The sequence below is a fragment of the Ovis aries genome, chromosome 2 (assembly GCF_016772045.2).
Source record: "Ovis aries strain OAR_USU_Benz2616 breed Rambouillet chromosome 2, ARS-UI_Ramb_v3.0, whole genome shotgun sequence".
In the NCBI taxonomy this organism is placed as follows: Eukaryota; Metazoa; Chordata; class Mammalia; order Artiodactyla; family Bovidae; genus Ovis; species Ovis aries.
This window is the reverse complement of record NC_056055.1, coordinates 135,459,337-135,480,634: the sequence shown is the minus strand read 5'-3', so window position 1 is coordinate 135,480,634 and position 21,298 is coordinate 135,459,337. Positions and strand designations below refer to the sequence as shown.

The following is a 21,298-nucleotide window of genomic DNA, read 5'->3' as shown; positions in this document are numbered from 1 at the left end:
AATATCATATTGGTTCCCTCATTAAATTAATGAGCTATATAAAATATTTGATATGTTTATTTTATATCCATATTAGAGCCATGATTTTACCCTCTTTAAAAAACTATCTCTTACCAATTTATGTATGTATGTTTTATGAGGCTAAGTACTGTTTAAAGTTCTACCCCTGGAAAACTTTGTTGAGTCTTTGATAAATATTACATGATATCTACAAAATAATCTGAGAGAACTGACACTTTTATGATATTTAGACTTTATGGAAACACACTATGTTTTCCCATGTGTTCTGATTCATTCAGTAAAACTTTATAATTTTCGTAATGAGAGTCACCCATACTTCTTTCAGGGTTACTTCATATACATTTTTGTTGAAATGATGAATGTTTTTGCTACTGTAGTTTGGATATGGTTATTATTGGCATCAGGAAATTTCATTTGACATCTAATAAATCACTTTGCATTTTCAAAATTAAAACTTATTAATTTTTTACCTTGGATTTTCTGAGCTTCTCTGGTGGCTCAAATGGTAAAGATTCTGCCTGCAATGCAGGAGACCTGGGTTCAATCCCTGGATCAAGAAGACCTCCTGGAGAAGGGAATGGCAACCCACTCCAGTATTCTTACCTGGAGAATCCCAGGGACAGAGAAGTCTGGTGGGCACAGTCCATGGGGTCACAAAGAGTCAGACACAGCTGAGTGACTACCACTTTCACTTTGGCTTTTCTAATAGACAAATGGTCTGCAGATCATAAAGGTTTTACCTCCTCTTTTCTAACAGTTGTATATCTTATTTCTCTTTTACATAAGAAATTACTTTGATGACTGAGTTTCCATAATAATGTTATTAATGTTTCATTAATTTAAAGATGATTTATTTTAAAATAATTACAAAGAATAAATATACATTATATATTTATCTTAAAAGTAAATTATTAATGTCACTAGTACTGTAAAACTGAGTAAATAATATTTTGCTTTTAATGAGAATTACTGTAATGTTTCAAAGTTACATATTCACTGTTGGTTTGAAATAACTTTTTTTCTTCTAAATATTCATAGTTAGCAAGGATCATTCTACTCTGGGTTTTTAAGACTATTTTTATAGCATGGAATTTTATCAAATGCCTATTTAGGATTTACTGAGATGGGAATACCAGACCACCTGACCTGCCTCTTGAGAAACCTACGTGCAGGTCAGGAAGCAACAGTTAGAACTGCACATGGAACAACAGACTGGTTCCAAATAGGAAAAGGAGTAACGTCAAGGCTGCATATTGTCACCCTGCTTATTTAACTTACATGCAGAGTACATCATGAGAAATGCTGGGCTGGAAGAAGTACAAGCTGGAATCAAGATTGCCGGGAGAAATATCAATCTTCCTCAGATATGCAGATGACACCACCCTTATGGCAGAAAGTGAAGAGGAACTAAAAAGCCTCTTGATGAAAGTGAAAGTGGAGAGTGAAAAAGTTGGCTATAGCTCAACATTCAGAAAACGAAGATCGTGGCATCGGGTCCCATCACTTCATGGGAAATAGATGGGGAAACAGTGGAAACAGTGTCAGACTTTATTTTTCTGTGCTCCAAAATCACTGCAGATGGTGACTGCAGCCATGAAATTAAAAGATGGTAACCCCTTAGAAGAAAAGTTATGACCAACCTAGATAGCATATTCAAAAGCAGAGACATTACTTTGCTGACTTTGCCGACTAAGTCAAGGCTATGGTTTTTCCTGTGGTCATGTATGGATGTGAGAGTTGGACTGTGAAGAAGGCTGAGCACCAAAGAATTGATGCTTTTGAACTGTGGTGTTGGAGAAGACTCTTGAGAGTCCCTTGGACTGCAAGGAGATCCAACCAGTCCATTCTAAAGGAGATCAGTCCTGGGTGTTCTTTGGAAGGATGCTAAAGCTGAAACTCCAGTACTTTGGCCACCTCACGTGAAGAGTTGACTCATTGGAAAAGACTCTGATGCTGGGAGGGATTGGGGGCAGGAGGAAGAGGGAACAACAGAGGATGAGATGGCTGGATGGCATCACTGACTCGATAGACGTGAGTTTGAGTGAACTCCGGGAGATGGTGATGGACAGGGAGGCCTGGTGTGCTGTGATTCATGGGGTTGCAAAGAGTCGGACACAACTGAGCAACTGAACTGAACTGAGATCATTATATAGTTTTCCTTATTTGGTATGATGGATATATAGGCTTTCTAACATTAAAAATGAGATAAACCCTGGTCTTGGTAAATTATAAAATTATTACTTTTAATACGGTATACTACTGAACTAGAGTCTTTGGGTTTTTTAGTCAATGATCATATGTGGCCTTTCATCTATGATCATAAGTGGTCTATACGTAGTAAGGTTTCTTAACCTTGGAACTACTGACATTTTGGGTCAGATAATTCTTTGTTGTGGGTTCTCTGTTGTTATTCTCTGTAAATGTTTACAGCATCCCTGGCCTCTGCCCACTAGATGTCAGTAGGAACCCCTCCCTCAAGTTGTAATAACTAAAGATGCCATTAGGCATTGCCACATGTCCCCTGAGACATTGATACACAGCTGCCTTTGTCATGTTTTGATATTAGGATCATGTTAGTCTCATTACACCTATCAGGTAGCTTTCCTGTCTATGTTTAGGGATGATTTATATAGTGTTTGAATTAGCTATGTCTTAAAATCTGAATTTTCTGATAAAAATTATCTGGCTCTAAAGCTTTGTAGAGAAAAAGTAATTTGATAAAGTTTTCAACTTTTCCCTTGTTCATTGAGGCTTCATGAGTGATTTCTGGTAAATCTGTACTTTTCTTAAAAAATTTATTTAAGATTTCAAAATGTTTTAGCATATAACTTCATTGTAGCTTCCTTAATTTTAGAAAATCTGCTTTGAATCATTTATTTAATCTGCTGAGTTCTGTTTTATTCACTGATGTTTTCTTTTTTTCTAGATTAGATTTATTGTAAGTCTGTGTTGGCTCTGTACCTTTTCTAGGTGTAAGACTTTCTGGGATACTGATGGGAACTCTGCTAATAGAACAAACAATCTGATAATGAGCTCTCAAGAATTACTTCACATAATAAAATATATCAAATTAGAATAAGTTTCTAGAAGTGTGCGTAAAATTGCTTCCATATAAAATTTAAAATTTTTACTAATTTTAATTATTGCCAGTAATATGAATAATGTCCTTGTCATTCAAATGTCATTCACTGATGAAGGATACATTTTGGAATACTACAGTTCATAGGACACCTTTACCTGGAATTGAACAGTCAAAGAGAATGATGTACTGTTCTAACAGACATCATACATTAGCGTTCTTAACTTGGAGCATTTGTGCTGCTTTAAGATAGGGAAACTAAACTAGTTGAGGTTAGCTAACTGGCTCCAGGTCACTTTGCTAGCATTAAATTAAATTGCTGACCTTGAGGACAAGGCTGACCTCAACATGCATAACCATGGTCAACATTTTAACATAGAGCCCAGGGAGGTTCTACCTGCAAACAATACAAAACCATGGATGAACTTTGCCACTTGTAAAGTGCTTGAGACAACAGTATTAGTGTCTAACTAAGTTCATGGACAACAAGGGCATGCATTGGTTGCATCTGGTGTCCACAAAGCACAGTGCATTCTTAAACATCACTCAGCAGCTGAAAGGGAGAACCAACACTTACTTCCATTTTAATGAGAGAAGTGTATCTTGAAGAATATAATGAATTTCCACTAGTGGATTCAGAACTAGGCCCCAGACTGTCCATTCTCCTTCAACATCTAGGGAATTCACGTCTCCAGAGTCTGCGCTCCCTCTCATAGTGAGAGAACCATTGGGCTCTGTTCTGGAGGTTGGCAGTTTGCAGACGGAGTTCCTCTAGCCCCACAGCAGGCACCACGATTCAATGGCATTGGATGTAGGCTCCCCAGACAGAACTGCCCAGGCTGGGCAAGCCCCTGGGAGAACCTCATGACAAAGATAAGGAACACTAAGGGACTGATTATATAATAACCATACCATTTTGTGAGCATTTTGACCCACTATAGATAAGAGTGTTGAAAGTCAAAGACCCCCTAGTTCCACTGAGGTGTGGTACATTCTGATATGTACCACCCTGCCCAGTAACAGAGCAGCACTCAAAAGCCTTTGTCATGACACTCCTCTTTCTACCTTCTTCCCACACCAGTGTTCTCACCTAACTCTCATCTTTCTCTTCTACCCATTAGGACTCCCTGGTAGCTCAGCTGGTAAATAATCTGCCTGCAATGCAGGAAGACCCCAGTTCAATTCCCAGGCTGAGAAGATCTGCTGGAGAAGGGGTAGGCTACCCACTCCAGTTTTCTTGGGCTTCCCTGGTGGCTCAGCTGGTAAAGAATCCACCTGCAGTGCGGGAGACCTGGGTTTGATCCTGGGGTTGGGAAGATCCCCCAGAGGAGGGAACAGCTACCCAATCCAGTATTCTGGCCTGGAGAATTCCCTGGACTGTACAGTCCATGGGGTTGCAGAGAGTCAGACAGGACTGAGTGACTTTCACTTTCACATCTCATAATTCTCATCTTTCTCTTCTACTCATTAGACACTTTTCCTAGAAACTCTTCCTAAAGCTCTTCTAATCCTCCAGTCGGCTAAAATCCTACATCATTATTCCCTTGTCTACAAAGCTCCCTCTGGTGATTTTTGGGCAGTCTATTTTCTGTTGAGTCCAAGTGGGATCCATAGTCTAGGACAAATTCTGGGCATAGCTGGCTGGCAATGGAAATGTCTAGGAGTGCAAGGAGATAGTCTTGAGGCCTGATAATTAACTTCTGGTAGATTCTAGTCATCTGTAATGTTTCATTCTGTTGTAAATGTTAATAAGTAGCCCTGTATGGTAGGTGCTTGTTTGTTTATACATATCCTATCTTGTTCCAGAAAGTAGCTTGGATTTATGATGGATATAAGCAAAGTTGTGATCTCATTTCCTCTCTCTCCAACCTCCTAATAATCATATCTGTACACGTGAATTATACATTCCGGGCAACATAACACTCTCAAGCATTGTCTCATTTGATGCTCACAACAAACGTGTGGGCAGTGAAACAGCTATTATCTCCATTTTACAAATGGAGACAAAGGGTTGAAGGTGGTCAGCGCTTAAATCTACATCCTTTGATTCCAAGACTAGGGCTCTTTACATATTTCATGCTGCCTTTTGCTCTCTGGTAAGACAAGGGGTTAATTTCCAGAAAGTGTTGTAAAGTGTTGTGAATAATTCAGAGAATCACTGCTGTATGTGTCTTGGACAAAGAATTATTATACTGGCTTCCTGCAGCATTAGAGGGAACCCAGGCCAGAGCCATGGCCTACAATGAATGATACAGTCCCTTATTCTGCTAGCTTCACAGCTGTTGTTAACCAGAAAAAAAAAAAAAAAAAAAAAAAACCACACACAAAACTTTTTTGGTGGGAAGGGTAGGGTTGATTGTTAGGTCATAAACCACTATCTCCGTGGAAAATAACTTTTTTTTACTTACTGTCCAATATTGGTGCACTTCTGTCATTGGTGACTGTCTTCTTTAGTTTCTTTCCTTTGCTGATGTCAGAGAGCAGAGCATTTCTCCCAGCCTGCTCTGACTTACTCAAGGAAGGCTTTTCTGTATTGGCCTGAAAGGAAACCATGCAAACACGTATTCATCTTCTGAATTAACATCATGTACTACAGCACTCAATGGGAACAGCTAGAGTATTGGAAGCTTGTTATTAAGGTTCTTGGCAATAGGCTGTAAATTCTCCACAAGTTTTAGACCCGATGTCATTCTTTTTAAGATCCAGACATTTGGGAGCAGATGCAGCAATAAATTACATTCATTTTTCATGCAGGAAGAGTCAGTCCCTGATCAAAGTCTCTGAAAATTCAGACCACAATCTGGCAGTAACTGACAGAGCCAGGGTTGGGTGGCTAGAGACGAGAAGAGAATTTTAAGTCTGAGAGGAATCTGCAGGATACTGTGAGGCTTCATGCTCTAGAATGTTCTCTGAAGAATATATTCTCTTTCTTGTCTTTTGGAACTAAGCTGGTTTAAGGGGACAAGTGCCTTTAGTAAAAAGGGTCAGCTGTATTTTTTAATGCACCAAAATTTTAGAAAATAATTCCCTCTGGTTTCATTGCCAGATAATTTTTTCTTTTTAATTTAAGGCAGATTGGAGGTATAATACATATAGTTTTTACATTTTAGGTATAGTAAAATTGCTCTTTTAGTGTAAAGTCCTATGAATTCTGGCAAACATATACAATCGTGTAGCCATCAAGATCCACAACATTTCCTTTACCTCCCAAACTCCCTTCACATTCTTCTGGCCTAAGGGGTTCCTCATGTGTAATCCCTTTTTACAAATTATTTGTTTGTTAATTCTTTTCCACTATGATTTATTACAGGATATTAAATATAGTTAACTGAATCCTTTTGAAAGCTTACCTCACAGAGGCTGCACAGTAGACAAAGGTGCTACTTTAAAACCTTTGGGTATTTTCTATGATTTCAGAATTTTTGGGAAAGCTCCTTACTGTGAAATTACGATCTTGTTTTTCCAGAATTCTTTTGAGGAGCAGGGACAATAAGAGCCCAGCAAATGGACTCAGAAGTAGGCGTGTGCCTGTGTCTGTCACACTTGGAAACTGGCTTGGTCTAGCCTGGTCCAGGCAGAGTCGTCTTCCCCAAACCCAGAGGTGCTTCTGGCAGGCCTGAGAGTCCTTCGAGGGACTCTGAAAGGCTCTGACTTCAGACATGCCAGGAAAGGCCACAGGGAGTAAACCTGGGCAAGTGTAGCTTGATACCTGACCCAGCTGTTTATTATAGTTAGAGGCAGAGGGAGAGCTCAGAAAACCCTGAAGCAGGTTAAACAGAAATCTCTGTGTTAAGCTGAAAGGGTCTTAAAATAATTAAGGTATTACTTGCTCATGATAATAACAGCTAACGTTTGCATAGCTTTTACTGTGGATCAGGAATCGTTTTTAGCATTTTCTGTATATTAGTTCATTCAGTCCTCATCAACTCTGTGAGTTTATAGAGTTAAGGAAACTAAGGCACAGGGAAGTTAAATCATCGCTTGGGTCACCCAGCTTGTAAGAGAAGGAGCTCAGATTAAAAGCCTGGCAGCCTGGCTCCAGAGCCCAAGACCTGACAGAAGGATGAACATGGGGTCCCGAATGCCTCTTCCCCAAATTGGGAAGATATTAAAGAGTGCAAACTTGCAACTAAAAGATGACTAAGCTCTGGAGATCTAACTGTAAGCCATAGTTATTAAAGTTAACAACGCTGCATTATGCACTTCAAAGCTGTTAAGAGACCAGAACTTAAATGTTCTCACCACAAAAAAGAAATAATAATTATGTAATAGAGGCATTAGCTAAAACAACAGTGGCAGTTATATTGTAATACATAACTGTATCGACTCAACATGCTGTACACCTTAAACTTACACAATGTTATATGTCAATTATATCTCAGTTGAAAAAAATAGATAAAATGCCCTTTGCCTACTGACCTCCATCCAACCCTCCTCTGAAGCAAGCCTGTTAAGAGCTTCTCGGCAGTCAGTTCCAGAAAGGCTCTTTGCATATACAGTTCACTTTTGCTAATGGGATCACCCTCTATTGCTGAAACTTGTTTTTATAACTTAACCATGCCTTGGACATCTTGGAAAGAGCTTTCTGAATTACCTATTGTCTTGAACCTAAAGATAAAAAACCTGAGGCCTAAAGAGGGTTAATCGGAGAAGGCAATGGCACCCCACTCCAGTACTCTTGCCTGGCAAATCCCGTGGATGGAGGAGCCTGGTAGGCTGCAGTCCATGGGGTCACTAGGAGTCGGACATGACTGAGCGACTTCACTTTCACTTTTCACTTTCATGCATTGGAGAAAGAAATGGCAACCCACTCCAGTGTTCTTGCCTGGAGAATCCCAGGGATGGGGGAACCTGCTGGGTTGCCGTCTCTGGGGTCCCACAGAGTTGGACACGACTGAAGTGACTTAGCAGCAGCAGCAAAGAGGGTTAATAACATGTCCATGTTGGTTTTCTTCATGGTTTTGGGTCAGCAACCCTCCTTGGCCTCCTGTTCTGCCTCAAATTTTATTGATAACTCACTATTAAACCTTGAGTGTGCTAGTTATAATTTTTCAAATACACATTAAAATAAACACATGAGCATTTTTTTTTTTTTAATCAAGGCATGAACTACCCAGCAGTAGTACACAACTATAGTTTTCGGGAAATAAAAGCTAGTTCTTCTATGTTCACCAGATCAGAGCTTTTCAAACTCATTTTAGGGAAGGGTGAATTTTTAAGAAAAAAATTTCCAATCCATCATGGACCGATATTTTGTAAAATAACAATGAATTATTAGACAAAAGAATTAGTTTTAAAAAGATACACAAAATACAATCTTAGAAGAAACAGACACAACACCATTATCAGATTGCTCTAAATTACTCTAAATTTCTGTCTTTATTTTGAGGGGACTGTAACCAGGAGTTGGAGGATTACACTTGGAATAGCAATGAGCTAATTAATGGTCTGTTCTCCCAACTAGGGTCCAGCCTGAGACGGGCTAGAAAGAAGCCTGGAAGCCTGGGCAAAAGACTCTCTCTGAGCTTCAGTTTCCCCGAGTGAAGAGTGAAGGCATCGCATGCTAGGGGGTACTTCTGGGAGCCTTTCCGATGACTGCATGGAGGGCTGATTGGAAGAGGCTTCCTGGAAGAGGGTGCACTAACTTCCAGGACATGTCCATCATGGGGCGGACGGGCCCAGAGAATACATTCCTTCGGAAAGTACGCATGGAAACGTGAGGATGGACTTAAAGGGCAAAATAAGGGTGTGGGGGAGGAAGGCATGGGAGATGGGGCTTATTTGTCCAAAACAGAGTGGGAAGAAAGATGGGGAGAGGCAGAGAAAAAGAAATGAGTGAGTCTGGAGGACACATTAATGGATGCATTTTCAGATAGATGGGCAGACCTGGGTTTCTGGACTGTCCTGCCCAGATGGTAAAGGCCGGAAGCTTGAGTCCATTTGAATGGAAAAAGGGCAAACTGGGCATAATTGGTCCTGTGAACCTGTCCTGGGCCAGCATGTTTGAATGAATAGGATATGTCTCCCTTGATAGACGAGGTGGAGCAAACCTAACTAATCCACATTCTGCATGTGTTCTATGCATTGTATGAGACTTCAGACTACAAAACATTTTTTCTGCTGTATCTCAGCATCTGGCTTACTCCAGCACCTGGAGGGCTTAACATATCATTCATATTTAAGCCAGAACATAAACCCACTGAAAACTAACACATGCGTGCCAGGTTCGAGTCTGTTTAGCTTGCTTCACGCATGGATCATAGATGGGGAGAGCCACTCACCAGAGCAAACGTGGGCGGTGGCGGGGGCGCTGGAGGGGGTGGGACGGGCATCTTGAACAGTTAGCTTTCAACAGTCTGGCTGACAAATCTGTAAAACAAAACAGAGAGAAACAAAGCACCGTCACATATTGGATGTCTCAATAATTCTCTGCCCTAATCTTCCTTCCCCTTTCACCTCAAAGGGACAGTCTGAGTTTCTATAAGAGGCGGAATTCCTTTACAACGTGGCTAGGATGTTACTCTTCTGGAAGGATGCAGCCGGAGAAGATTCTCAGCCAGAGTGCCCGGAGATACTGCGAGCAAAGTGCAGCGCCACAGGCTGCTTAATCTCACCACCACCAAAGCAGGTCGGGGAAGGCTCCTGGCCTGCAGCCCGAGGAAGCCGGGAGGTTATCAGGGAACAACAGCAGTGCATCCCAGCCAAGACTGACTTTCAAGTGGCTCCTCTCCCTCACTTGTCTCCCTGGTGCAGCCCTCTCCTGGGCTTGCCCCGCAGCGTTTCTTCTCCATCAAGAGATTCCTGACATCTGTCTAGGTCTGGGTGGCTGCGCAGGAATGTAAAGATAAATCTATTTCTATTCTTGCCCTTGAAGTTCGTCCAGTCCTCCAGGGAAAGGAGATGGGGACAAGGTAAGATGGGCAAGGAGGCCAGGTTCCTACCTCTGTACTACTTGGCACTTCCTTACAGGAGCCAGAGGGAAAAAGAGAGGAGGACTCCAACCTCTGACTTGGAGCTGTTTACTAGAAACAGGGTTCCTTAGAAAGGCTTTCTGCAGAGTGTGATGCTCAGGGGACAGAGGGAAGGCCAGACTCCAGGCTGTAGGACAGTACAGGGAAGCCATGGTGGGCCGCACCAGTAAAGGGGCAGCCTGGTCAATGTCAGGAGCTAAGCAAAGGGAAGGAAGTGCCCCAGGAGTGATGCTAACCACCAATCCTGGCTTGTTTTCCCCCAGTCCTCAGAGTCCTGTCCCTGGGACAGATGCCCCACCCCTCAGCCACTTTCACACCCTCAGCATCCGAGCTTCTCCCACCTAGACCTTGCTACTTCTGGATCAGCAGGCTCCTGGATCAGTCTCAGACCATCACCATGAGAAACATCACATCTCAGCCCCGCTGCCCACACTCAATTTGTTTCAGCATTTTGATAAGATCCCTGGGTGATTCATATGCATTAATGTTCGAGAAGCCCGGTCACGGAACCTTAAACCAAGAGAGCAGCCTGAGACACTGACCACCTGAATAACACTGTTCTTATGTAATGTGTGTCCTGAATTTCAAACAGCGAAATTATCTTTTATTTTCTCTGAATTGCAGAAAACAGTTTCTTAGAATTTAAAGTATTAATTTAGCTCAATCACTAAAAGTTGAGGGAAGCTTACACCTTGAATCAAATATAGATAGCCCTTGAACAATGAGTTTGAACTTCACAGATCCACTTAGAGATGGATGTTTTTCCACAGTAAACATTGCAGTGCGACACCATCTATGGGTGACTGAATCGAAAGATGCAGAATCGGTACAGGGGACCCGTGGATTTGAGGAGCGACTGTGCATGGAGTATCGGTGCCTCTAACCTCCATATCGATGGTTCAAGGGTCAGCTGTACTTTCTATTGAAGTTCTGCTGGATGGCTTGCTTTCTGTGATGTTAACAGAATGGAAAAGCTAACAGGACATGACTAGACTTGTCAAAGCTTCTGGAAGATAGGAATCAAGACAGTTCTGTTTTGAGTGCCTTCTATAAAGTGAAAGTTAGAAACCTCTAGAGCAGCAGCAGCTGCTCTCATTTATTGACAGTCAGCTGGATAATAAAGGGCACTTTATTTCCATCATCTCAAACACATTTTACAGGGAAGGATGCTGGGACTCAAAAATTAATAACTCATTGAAATGATGTGAAAGTCATTTACATCAAGTCCTTTTGATCTCTGCTCTTTTTAGATAAGCATTTTCAGGCAGGTGAAGGGCTCACTAGTATTACAGCTCACCTTAAACTCGGTCAGAATCTGGTTTTCAAAAAGAGCTTGTCTTAGACAGGGGTCTGTCCCTTACTGTCCCTTACTTCTCTTGACAGAGAAGAAATACTGTGGGCCCCAAGTGGGCAAGCCCAGGAGAGGACTGCGCCACGGAGACAAGTGAGGGAGAGGAGCCACTTGAATGTCAGTCTTGGCTGGGCTGCACTATCCCTTACTTTGATCTTTCCTGGGTAACACCAGTCACCCACAGGGCTGCATGGGCATTGTAAACAGAGTTGGGGGCCTGCATTTGGAGGCTATGAAGGGGGTGCTCCAACTGCAGAGTTGTGTTCCAGGACCAGGAGGAAGAACAAGGGTCTGAAACTGGATTCAGGCCCAACTAACTCAAAGATGCTGCGGCCAAAGCAATGGTATTAACAGAGCTGGAGGAGGCGGCTCATCAAGGAAGAGGGTGGCCAGGTCCACCCAGAGGGTGCGAGAGACAGGTTCCACGGGACAGACCATCCATGAGCTCGGTGGATGAAAGGCTCCTTAATGCTCCAGTTCATCGTGTTGGATTCTGTGCTCACTGACTAGCCTGCCATCTTGTTATCCTAAGACGGAGGAAGAAGTGAATTCTAATCACCACCAGGAACCTCTTCTGGGTTTGGTTCTCATGAGTCAGTTTCTGGTTGCAAAGATCAAATTGAACTTCCGTCCTGTACACCTTAGGGGCCAGGTGATGGAGCAGGGGCGTTCTCAGGAGACTGCCACCCTGCAAGGCCTCTTTAACTCTCTTACAGTTTTCTGTTGCTATTGTGGTTCTCTCTGTGCATTAACTGGCTTATAAATAAACCTCTGGACCACAGAGCCGGGCTTTCCCCTGCCCCCGACCACCTCACATAAACAACAGGGCGAGGATCTGCGGGTGAGCGCGCTTACCTTTCCCAGGCTCAGTTCTCCTTTCTCTCCACTGCTGCAGCTCCCACTGCCCCCCTGCCTCACTCTCCTCCAGAAAAACTACTCCTATGCCTGCCTCCATGCTGAAAGCTGATTCCAGAGGCTGCCATGGTTTCCTGGCTCCTTGCTAGCTGAACAGCTGCTGGTCTGGACTTGTCCAGGCTGGGCCTTGAGGGAGGTTTGTGAGAAGCCCCGGACTCTAAACCTGCCACCCCAGCACATGGGTCAAAGAAGATCAATCTCATGTCCCGCATGCCAGGCCCTTGCTGGATCCCCTTCTTGGCTGTCTTTTCCACCCCACTGTGAATACCAGGTCTCCCCAATACATGGGACATAGTCTCACTGATTATGTGAAAGTGAAGTCGCTTAGTCATGTCCGACTCTTTGTGACCCCATGGACTATAGCCCACCCGGCTCCTCCGTCCACGGGATTCTCCAGGCAAGAATACTGGAGTGGGTTGCCATTTCCTTCTCCAGGGCATCTTCCCGACCCAGGGATTGAACCCAGGTCTCCTGCATTGCAGGCAGACGCTTTAACCTCTGAGCCACCAGGGGCTGGCCACTGATTATGTGGGGGGAGTGAAAGAATCAGGTATCACACACACAAGCCATATGCTGGCCACTGAAACAGCTCCCAGCATCAGCCCTGACCACCCTGGAGCCTGGGTAAAGAACCAGTCCCACAGCAGAGGGGCAGGCCAGCTTTTAGTCTGGGCGCTTAGTTTCTTGACTTCACCAGAGAAGTAGAGTCCAAGGCCGCAGGAAAGCCATGTCAGAACCAAGACTGGGCCTGATGGAAGGGCCTCAGTAGCAGCCTAAATCCTAACAGGCAGGCCTTCCTAGCCTGGATCTCCATACCCACAAGGTCTGTGGACAGAATTCAGGGGTTCATGAATGTGGATGAAAAAAGGGACATACTTATTTCCCCTAAATTCTAACTACAATTTAGCATTTCCTTCAATTATAAATGTAGGCCACAAACCACACCTGAAACCTTTTCACCAACAGTTTTTCACTTGATATTTTCACATCATAGTATGCTTACTGCAGATCTCTTTGGAAGCTGGGGCAATGATCTGCTCCTAGGCCTTGCTGTACCTATTGCACTGCAACTGGTTTCCTTGGTAATCCTCTGTATTTTGTTTTACGCATTTAACAGCAGTCAGGGAAGAAGTTAGAGTTTGGGGGCTTTACCAGATGCCAGTGTGGCCTACGGATGAAAACAGTTAGAATCTCTGTGAGAACATGAGTCCTGGGTCAGGAGAACATAATTGTTAATTTCTGCTCTGTGGCTAATAACCTGGGATAAGACTAAGCTCTCTGTTAAATGGGGTTGTGGAAAGGATGAAGTGAACCAGTACAGCAGGGCTGGGCAGAGTAAGCAGTCAGCAGATAGGTCCAGAGCTGTGGTCCCTGAGGTGAGCACAGGTCCTGCTGGTGTGAGAGCCACTCAAGCACCTGACAGAGGGTGGCCAGGCTTGGAGACTGAGCTGAGGCCCTGGCTCTGCCCAGAGTCCTGTGTGGGTGTGGCTGCCCCCGTGGGAATGAGGCAGCCTGAGGGCTTGGCCTCCTGCATTTCCATCTTCCCTCAGGAGATGGAATCCCACAGGAAAGGCAGCTCAGTTCCCTGGGTGGGAGGGGCTCTAGAAGAGAAAGAGTGAGTAGGACAAGGGCTCCCAAAGTGTGGGCTGTGAGCTCTCGCATGGGAACCAGGCTCCCTGGAGTTGGAGGACCGCAGCCCTACCCATTTAATGATCCTTGCTCTCCCACCCTCTCCAGGCACTGAACTTTTAACAATATACACTTTTGAGAATTAGCTGCTTTTACAGAATCATTTCCCTGTTTTTGTGTGTGTGTGTGTGTGTGTTTTGGCTGCCTCGAGGCATGTGGGATCTCAATTCCCTGACCAGGGATTGAACCTGTGTCCCCTGTAATGGAAGCACTGAATCTTAACCACTGGACCTCCAAGGAAGTCCCTCATTTCACTGATTTTAGTTGTTGTTGTTTGTTTTAAAATTAAGACAATATATTTAGTCCACAAATGATAAAGTTTAGTATAAAAATAGTCCTTCTATGTTGTAAACATTCAACACAGCAAACAATACTCTTCACAGTAAAACAATCTATTAAAGAAGAAAATGCTTGAATAAATTAATCCATACGAACATAATTAATTTTCAACAAAGTGATCAAAGCAACTTGATGGGGAGGTCTTTTGAAGGTCTTTTCAATAAATGGTACTGGAACAACTGGATGCGCGTATAAAGGTCTCAGGGCTTCCCTGATGGCTCAAGTGGTAAAGAATCCACCTGCAATGCAGGAGATGGAGGAGATGCGGGCTTGATCCCTGGGTCAGGAAGATCCCCTGGAGCAGGAAATGGCAACCCACTCCAGCGTTCTTGCCTGGGAAATCCCATGGACAGGGCAGCCTGGCGGGCTACAGATCACAAAGAGTTGGACATGACTGAGCATGTGATGGCTTCTGAAGTCTCATTTCACTGTTTAAGTAACATTGATCACAGGGAGAAAACCCAGACTTTTCTGTAATGTTCACCTTGTGTGCTGAATTTTATGTGCACAAAGAAAACCACACGGATGGAAATGGGTTTTTTGTTTTCACACACAGTGTTATGGGTTGAATTTATATGTTGAAGCTCTAACCCCTAGTACCTCAGAATATGACTATACTTGGAGAGAGGGCCTTTAAAGAGGTAACTAAGAGGCCCCCATTAGTCTGGGCCCTCATCTGATATGACTAGGGTCCTTGTGAGAAGAGGAGGAAACACTGGGGATGCGTGAGCACAGAGAAAAGGCCGTGTGAGGACATGGGGAGAAGGTGGCCATCTGCAAGCCTAGAAGAGAGCCCCTGGGAGACACCAAACCTGCTGACACCTTGATCTTTGACTTCCAACCTCCAGAAATGTGAGATAAGAAAAGTCTGCTGTTTGAGACACCCAGTCTGAAGTACTTTGTTATGGCAGCCCTAGTAAATGAATAAACACAGTTTTAACAATACGTGTTACCTATCATGTCTGTTATCCACTGTGGAAATTAGAACAGTTTTTGAATAAAATCTGTCCATTGATTTCTCACCCAAACCATCTCTGGATTGTCTGTCAAAAGTTAAAGAAATTAAAAATCAACCTGAACCCTAGGGTATGTGATTGATTACCAAAGTTTTATTTAGTCGCTGAATGAATCAGTGATTCAAATTTTGGACGTCCCTTGGTGGTCCATTAGCTAAGAATCCACCTGCCAAGGCAGCTGACACAGACTTGATCCCTGGTCTTAGAACTAAGATCCCACATGCTGCACGGTGTGGCCAAAGAACACTTAAAAAAACTGTAAGTCTGAAAAACTGAAATTTTAGGTGGAAACTACTGAGGTGAAAGGAGAGATCTATCAATAAACCTTTTATTAAGGAATTGACTCTGAGGGTTGAGAGAACAGAGTAGAATATCTTATATAAATTATTTCAAAATCCACTAATTCGTTCTTCATTGTCACCAACGCAAATACACACAGTACACATCAATATTTAGAAATTCTGGAATTTCCTAGTTCTGTGAGAGAAATGAATGGTTTTGATGGTTTTACTACAGTTCTACTAGGTCAGCATCATGGTTGAACTCACAGTGAACAGCATCACACACTGACCCTAGATAACCAGGGCAGCTTGTGGCCCCAAGCCATTTGCTGTGTAATATTGGTTATGGGGGACACCTGTGAGAACGAGTGACTTGTTCCCCACCGTACAGCCGCATATTCCCCCAACAGCATGGACAACTAGTCACTCACCCAGAGCCCAGAGGTCAGTCCAGAGCTGCCCCAGGAAACTGAGGCTTTCTTCTTCAGTGTGTTCAACTAAGAAAGCAGAATCATCTCTGAATGTGAAATGACCAGGAGAATTGACGAGTTACTTAAATAAACTGTTTCTTAGTTTCTTGCAACCAACGTCAAGTTCATTCCAGATGATGCCACACGAGGCCCATTTTACAGAACAACAGGAAGAGGGGAGAGATTTCCAGCGCTATCCAGTGAAATAACCCGAAGAAGGCCAGCCTCTAATTCTGAGGATGTGTGTGTGTGTGAATCGGCCAAGTTCTAGCAAAGAAGATAAGAAGCAGGTTTATTCAGTTACGTTTTATCACCTTTTTGGGCTATTCAAAATTAAAAAGCATTTTGCTATGCAAATCTTGCCAAAAGTCACCCTTGAATACTATTCTGTAAAATGAATGAAGAAAAAAGTAAACTTTTTTTTTTTTTTTCCAAAAAGATTGAATTCATCATTGTGGAGGGGGGCAGGGACAGGGAGTAGACATAATAGATATAATAGAATTGAAAAGATGCTAAGGTCCAAATGTTCTCTTGCCTTCATTACTTTCTATTCTGTATCTTATTTTTGTTTACATTCACTGACATTTTATTTCATATATATGTTCTTAACTCATCTTCATGTATGTATTTCTTGTGTGCTCTTGACTTCTTCAGGTTAGACTTTGAGAATTTTTTTCCTGCTTCCAAAATGATAATGCTACTTACCACTTATCTACTTACTAATTTAGAAAACAATAGATAGGGACTTCCCTGGTGGTGCAGTGGATAGGAATCTGCCTGCCATTTATATATCATTTATATAAAATGCAGGGAGCATGGGTTTGATTCCGGGTCCAGGAAAATTCCACATGCCTTGGAGCAACTAAGCTCACGTGCCACAACGACAGAGCCCACGTGCGAGGGCCCACGAGCAGCAATTACTGAGCCTGTGTGCCACAACCACTGAAACCCGTGTGCCTAGAGCCTGTGTCCTGGAACAAGAGAAGCCACTGCAACTAGCGAGAGCCCAAGCAAAGCAATGAATACCCAGACCAGCCCGAAAGAAAGAAAGAAAATAATAGGGAACACTAAAATACAAAGATGAAAATAAAACAGGACACTTGTGTTTAACCACTGAACAAAGCATTTGATGATAATTAAATTTTAGCTGAAAAGGGTTGGAGTTAATAATATTCAGAGATAATTCTTGTCAACATTTTGATGTATATTTTCCAGTGTTTATACACACGCACACGTACACCTCTTTGTATCTATATAAATACACACATGCATAACTGTTTCACCAAACAGTAACAGAAGGAAATTTATAATACATATAACTCAGTAGTGTTTTAATAAGGCCCTTAAATTCATAGAGTTACCACAGCCATAAAAAAAAAAGTGCAAAGGCACTCATTATAAAGGTAATAAATCCACTCCAAGTTACACTGTAAAAATAAAATCATTTAGCAAAAACCCAAATTGCTGCCAATTGTTGTTTTATGATTCCAACTCAGGATTATTTTTGGTTCTATTCTTTGGAGACTCCTCCATGAGGCAAACTTGGTTGGATGTGTTGAAGATCTGAAAACCATCAGAACTAATTAAGATGAAGTCGGCTTTGTTCTTCAACTTCCTGTAAAAATGCTCAACAGGAAAATTGATGCTCACAGCAAACCACAGCCATCCTGTTTCTGTCGCACAGTCGTTCACAGCTGCAGTCGCCCGTAGTTTCTATTTTCTGACACCAGGCCCAGTGCCCCACCCCCAAGCATGGCGTGTCCTTTTGGCCATTTTAGAAACTTTTAATATCTTTGCATAAAGTTTGTTTCTATTATTGTGACTCTTCCTCTCCTCAGTTCAAGCTCTGAGGGCTGCAGGCAATGAGGCAATCAATAGAGGAGGAGAAACAAAAAAGGATGCTCAACCCAAGAGGAAGCCAGAGGTACAGAAAAGAAACAAGCGTTCCTTTATAAGCAAAGCAACTGCCTCACCTAGTTCATGATCATTGTTTTTCTCAATCTGAGCTGAATGTGGCACCCACGCTTACTGTACATGGGACCCTTCATTTCTCAGAACGTACTTGCTCTTTTCTCAGCTGGGCATCAATTAAGGCAATAGCTTAAGTGACTGTTGCTTACGGGTTGTGTTCTCAGTGGTAAGGGTTTGTGTCTCTGTGGTACTTGGAGGGTCCTTGGCTATTTCAGAAACACATTTTTTACAGTTCTTTTAGATAAAGAATTGATAATTCGGGGAGTAGAGGGAAGGCATTTTTCAGAGAAGACATTCTGAAGCATCTACGTCATTATGATTAGTTGGGAGCTTGGGCACAAACTCAGTTTTGCTATAAGAATAACTGCTGGGGAAAATAAAGGTTTCTATGAAGTGAAATTATTTTTAGAATACACAGTCCTACATGTTTAATTACATGAAAAGTCAGCATAAATTCACAGATAGCTAAACCCTCTCAAAAATGAGAAAAATGAAGGTAAGTTGAATGACCCACCTGTCCTTGTTTAACTGAGAAAAGAAGGTAAATCTTTTCTACTTTATTCACTTAATTAAAAAGTACTGATTTTCCTCCCACAACTTCCCATCTCTAACAAGTACTTTTTTTGTCTTTTTTTTTTTTTAGTACTCTCTTTAAGGGGCTCAAATTTTAAAGTTAAATCCTCAGCACCACATTTAGTTTTACCAAATCTGCCCCTTCCTATTCCCCACTACACACACACACACACACACACACACACACACACTCTCACACATACACACACACGCACAACACAGCATATACGTCAGCATACTCAACATATTTTATTAACTTAATCATTGAAAGTATAGCCTTGCATATATATATATATATACACACACACATATATATATGTATGTATATATAAGCAGAAGCGTCACCAAATTTACTTTTAAAAAGGTCAAAAGACTTTAGAAAGGAAATGGTCTTACTTGAGATTATTCACTTAAAGTTATTTACTATTGCTGTGACATTTTAAAACAAAGCATTTGTACAATCCCAGATTCTCAGGATTAGAAAAGGACATCTCATGGCCTCTAAACTGTACTTATGAAAAAAGCTCTTGAAATTACAGTTAATTGTTAGTGGCCTTGGGCAAACTGCTCAGCCTAAGTCCAGTTCCCACAATAAAATGGGGAGAAGGGTACCTACTTAATAGGACCATTGAGGAATTAAATGAGGTGATTGCTGTCAGCCATTTTTTAAAAAAATAAAATAACCAGAAGTCAAGAACCTAACAAATAGTGAGTGCTCAATAAACATTATCTTTTCCTCTATTTAACCATGAGAAAGAGAAATCATGAGTTGATTTAAAGCCTAGCCCACATGTGCATACCCATGTAATTTCTGCATTACAAAAAAATGGCAAAGGGAGGTGTGTATAAAGTGCATTTAAAATTTCTCAGAAAAGGATACTAAGGCATTTCTTACTCTAGTATTCTTTTCTCCAGTCTTAATTTTCAGAACTGAGGGTTGCCAAATTACAGACAGAGGTATTTAGTACTTATGATAGTCCAAGGGAAATGTTCTTTTCAACAAGAGGTAAATAAGTGACAATTTGGAAAAACAAAAATGAGTCAAACCTTAAACCAGAAGTGGATCAAAATTTAAATAGCCAGAAACTCCCAACAAAATGACGTGTTTACGAAATGCTAAGCAGACTTCAAAGAGTGTAAACCTTGAAAGGTCCAGGAATTAGGTAGCTCACTTCCTTTTACATTTTAGCACAGGTCGGGGAACCTCTAGCTTATAGGGCATATCTAGAACTTGATTTCAATAAATGATCAGAGCGAAATTGCTGCTGGACCCCAGGGAAAATTCTTCACCCTGGGGAATTCTCTGAATACTGCTGTTCATCCAGAATATGCATGATATTAAGGGTTTAGTGCTAAATCGCTCCAGTCATGTCTCACTCTTTGCGACCCCCCTGGTGGACTGTATAGCCCACCAGGCTCCTTTGCCCATGGAATATTCCAGGCAAGAATACTGAAGCAGGTTGCTATTTCCTTCTCCAGGGGATCTTCCCAACCCAGGCATCGAACCCTTGTCTCTTACATCCCCTGCAATGGCAAGCAAGTTCTTTACTGCTTCCTAGCGCCACCTGGGAAGTCCCTCAAAGTTCAGACATTAAGAGTAGTTGAAGAGCTGTGAGAAATGAACCAATGGATGAAGTTTTCGAAAAGCATTAGGAAACCTGACTCTGATTTTAGATAGATCATTTAAGTGCTTTAGATTATACAAGGGAGAATTTTGACTAAATGTTATTCTAGTTCAGAAACAACATAACTTTATGAAGTTAATGCATAAGATTAGACCCACAATCCAAGTGACCAGAAAGGGTATGGTTTCCACCCTAATGGTCCTCAAAGTCTTTTTCAAGCTTCTCATCTTCCTCTCTCACTATCCTGACTTACTTTCTCCTGCTTCCTCACTTTCTCTCAACCAAGCTATCCTACTTTTTTTAATAAGAATCTTCCTGCAGCCTTTTCTTCATTTTACTACTTGTCCACTTTCTACTGTACACATTAGTTATGCCATTGAATTATTTAAAAGAACTTATACTTATTGACCAAAGTTTTATGTACCCTCTTTTTAAAGCTTTATTTTATACTTCTTCCTGGGGTAAAAGGAATATAAATCAAGTTGCTTTCTCATATATGCTCCAAAGGAAAAAAAGCATTTTTTTTAAAATACAAAGTTTCCTTAATTCTGCTCTGTAGATATTTGAGTACACTGCTTGGAATATGAAAATTACAATGCTTTGTGTCACAATATTAATTGTATTAAATGTAACTGTTTATAGTGAATGCTGCAGAATTTGATCAGCAATAATTAATTGTGCACTACACTGTATGGATGTTAAGCAGAATGGTTCTAAAAGGCAAACTGTCTTTGTCCTAAAAAACTACTTAGAAATAACTTGGGATTTGAACTTAAGTAACAGGTCTACAGCAACAGACTGGCAAGAGCTGAGTTCCATGGTACTTTCCTTTGAAGTTTCCAGTGACTCCTTTTGCTTTAAAAGCACTTACTGTTGCTGGCCAAAGTGAGAGTTCAAAGGTAATCATGTGGACAAACTGTACCATCCACTGAAAGGGTACAGTTAGCGACATAAATGCCATTTTAACCGGGAGAAAAAAATTACTGTGGATCCACAC

At 41.9% G+C, this 21,298-nt stretch overlaps 1 protein-coding gene across 6 annotated transcripts in view; it reads right to left on the bottom strand.

Moving 5' to 3' along the window:
* The window catches only part of WIPF1 (WAS/WASL interacting protein family member 1), a 128,202-nt gene that overhangs the window by 20,256 nt on the left and 86,648 nt on the right, over positions 1-21,298 (bottom strand). For 4 of the 6 annotated variants that reach the window (XM_060409753.1, XM_060409754.1, XM_060409755.1 and 1 more), the window contains 2 exons: positions 9,382-9,469; positions 5,509-5,638 (listed from right to left, as the gene is read on the bottom strand). In XM_060409753.1, coding sequence (XP_060265736.1) covers positions 5,509-5,638; positions 9,382-9,432 — 181 coding nt within the window. In that variant the 5' untranslated portion in view covers positions 9,433-9,469. Of the gene's footprint in view, positions 1-5,508; positions 5,639-9,381; positions 9,470-16,093; positions 16,180-21,298 lie in introns of all 6 variants that reach the window. The other 2 variants (XM_060409756.1, XM_060409757.1) reach the window with 1 other exon arrangement.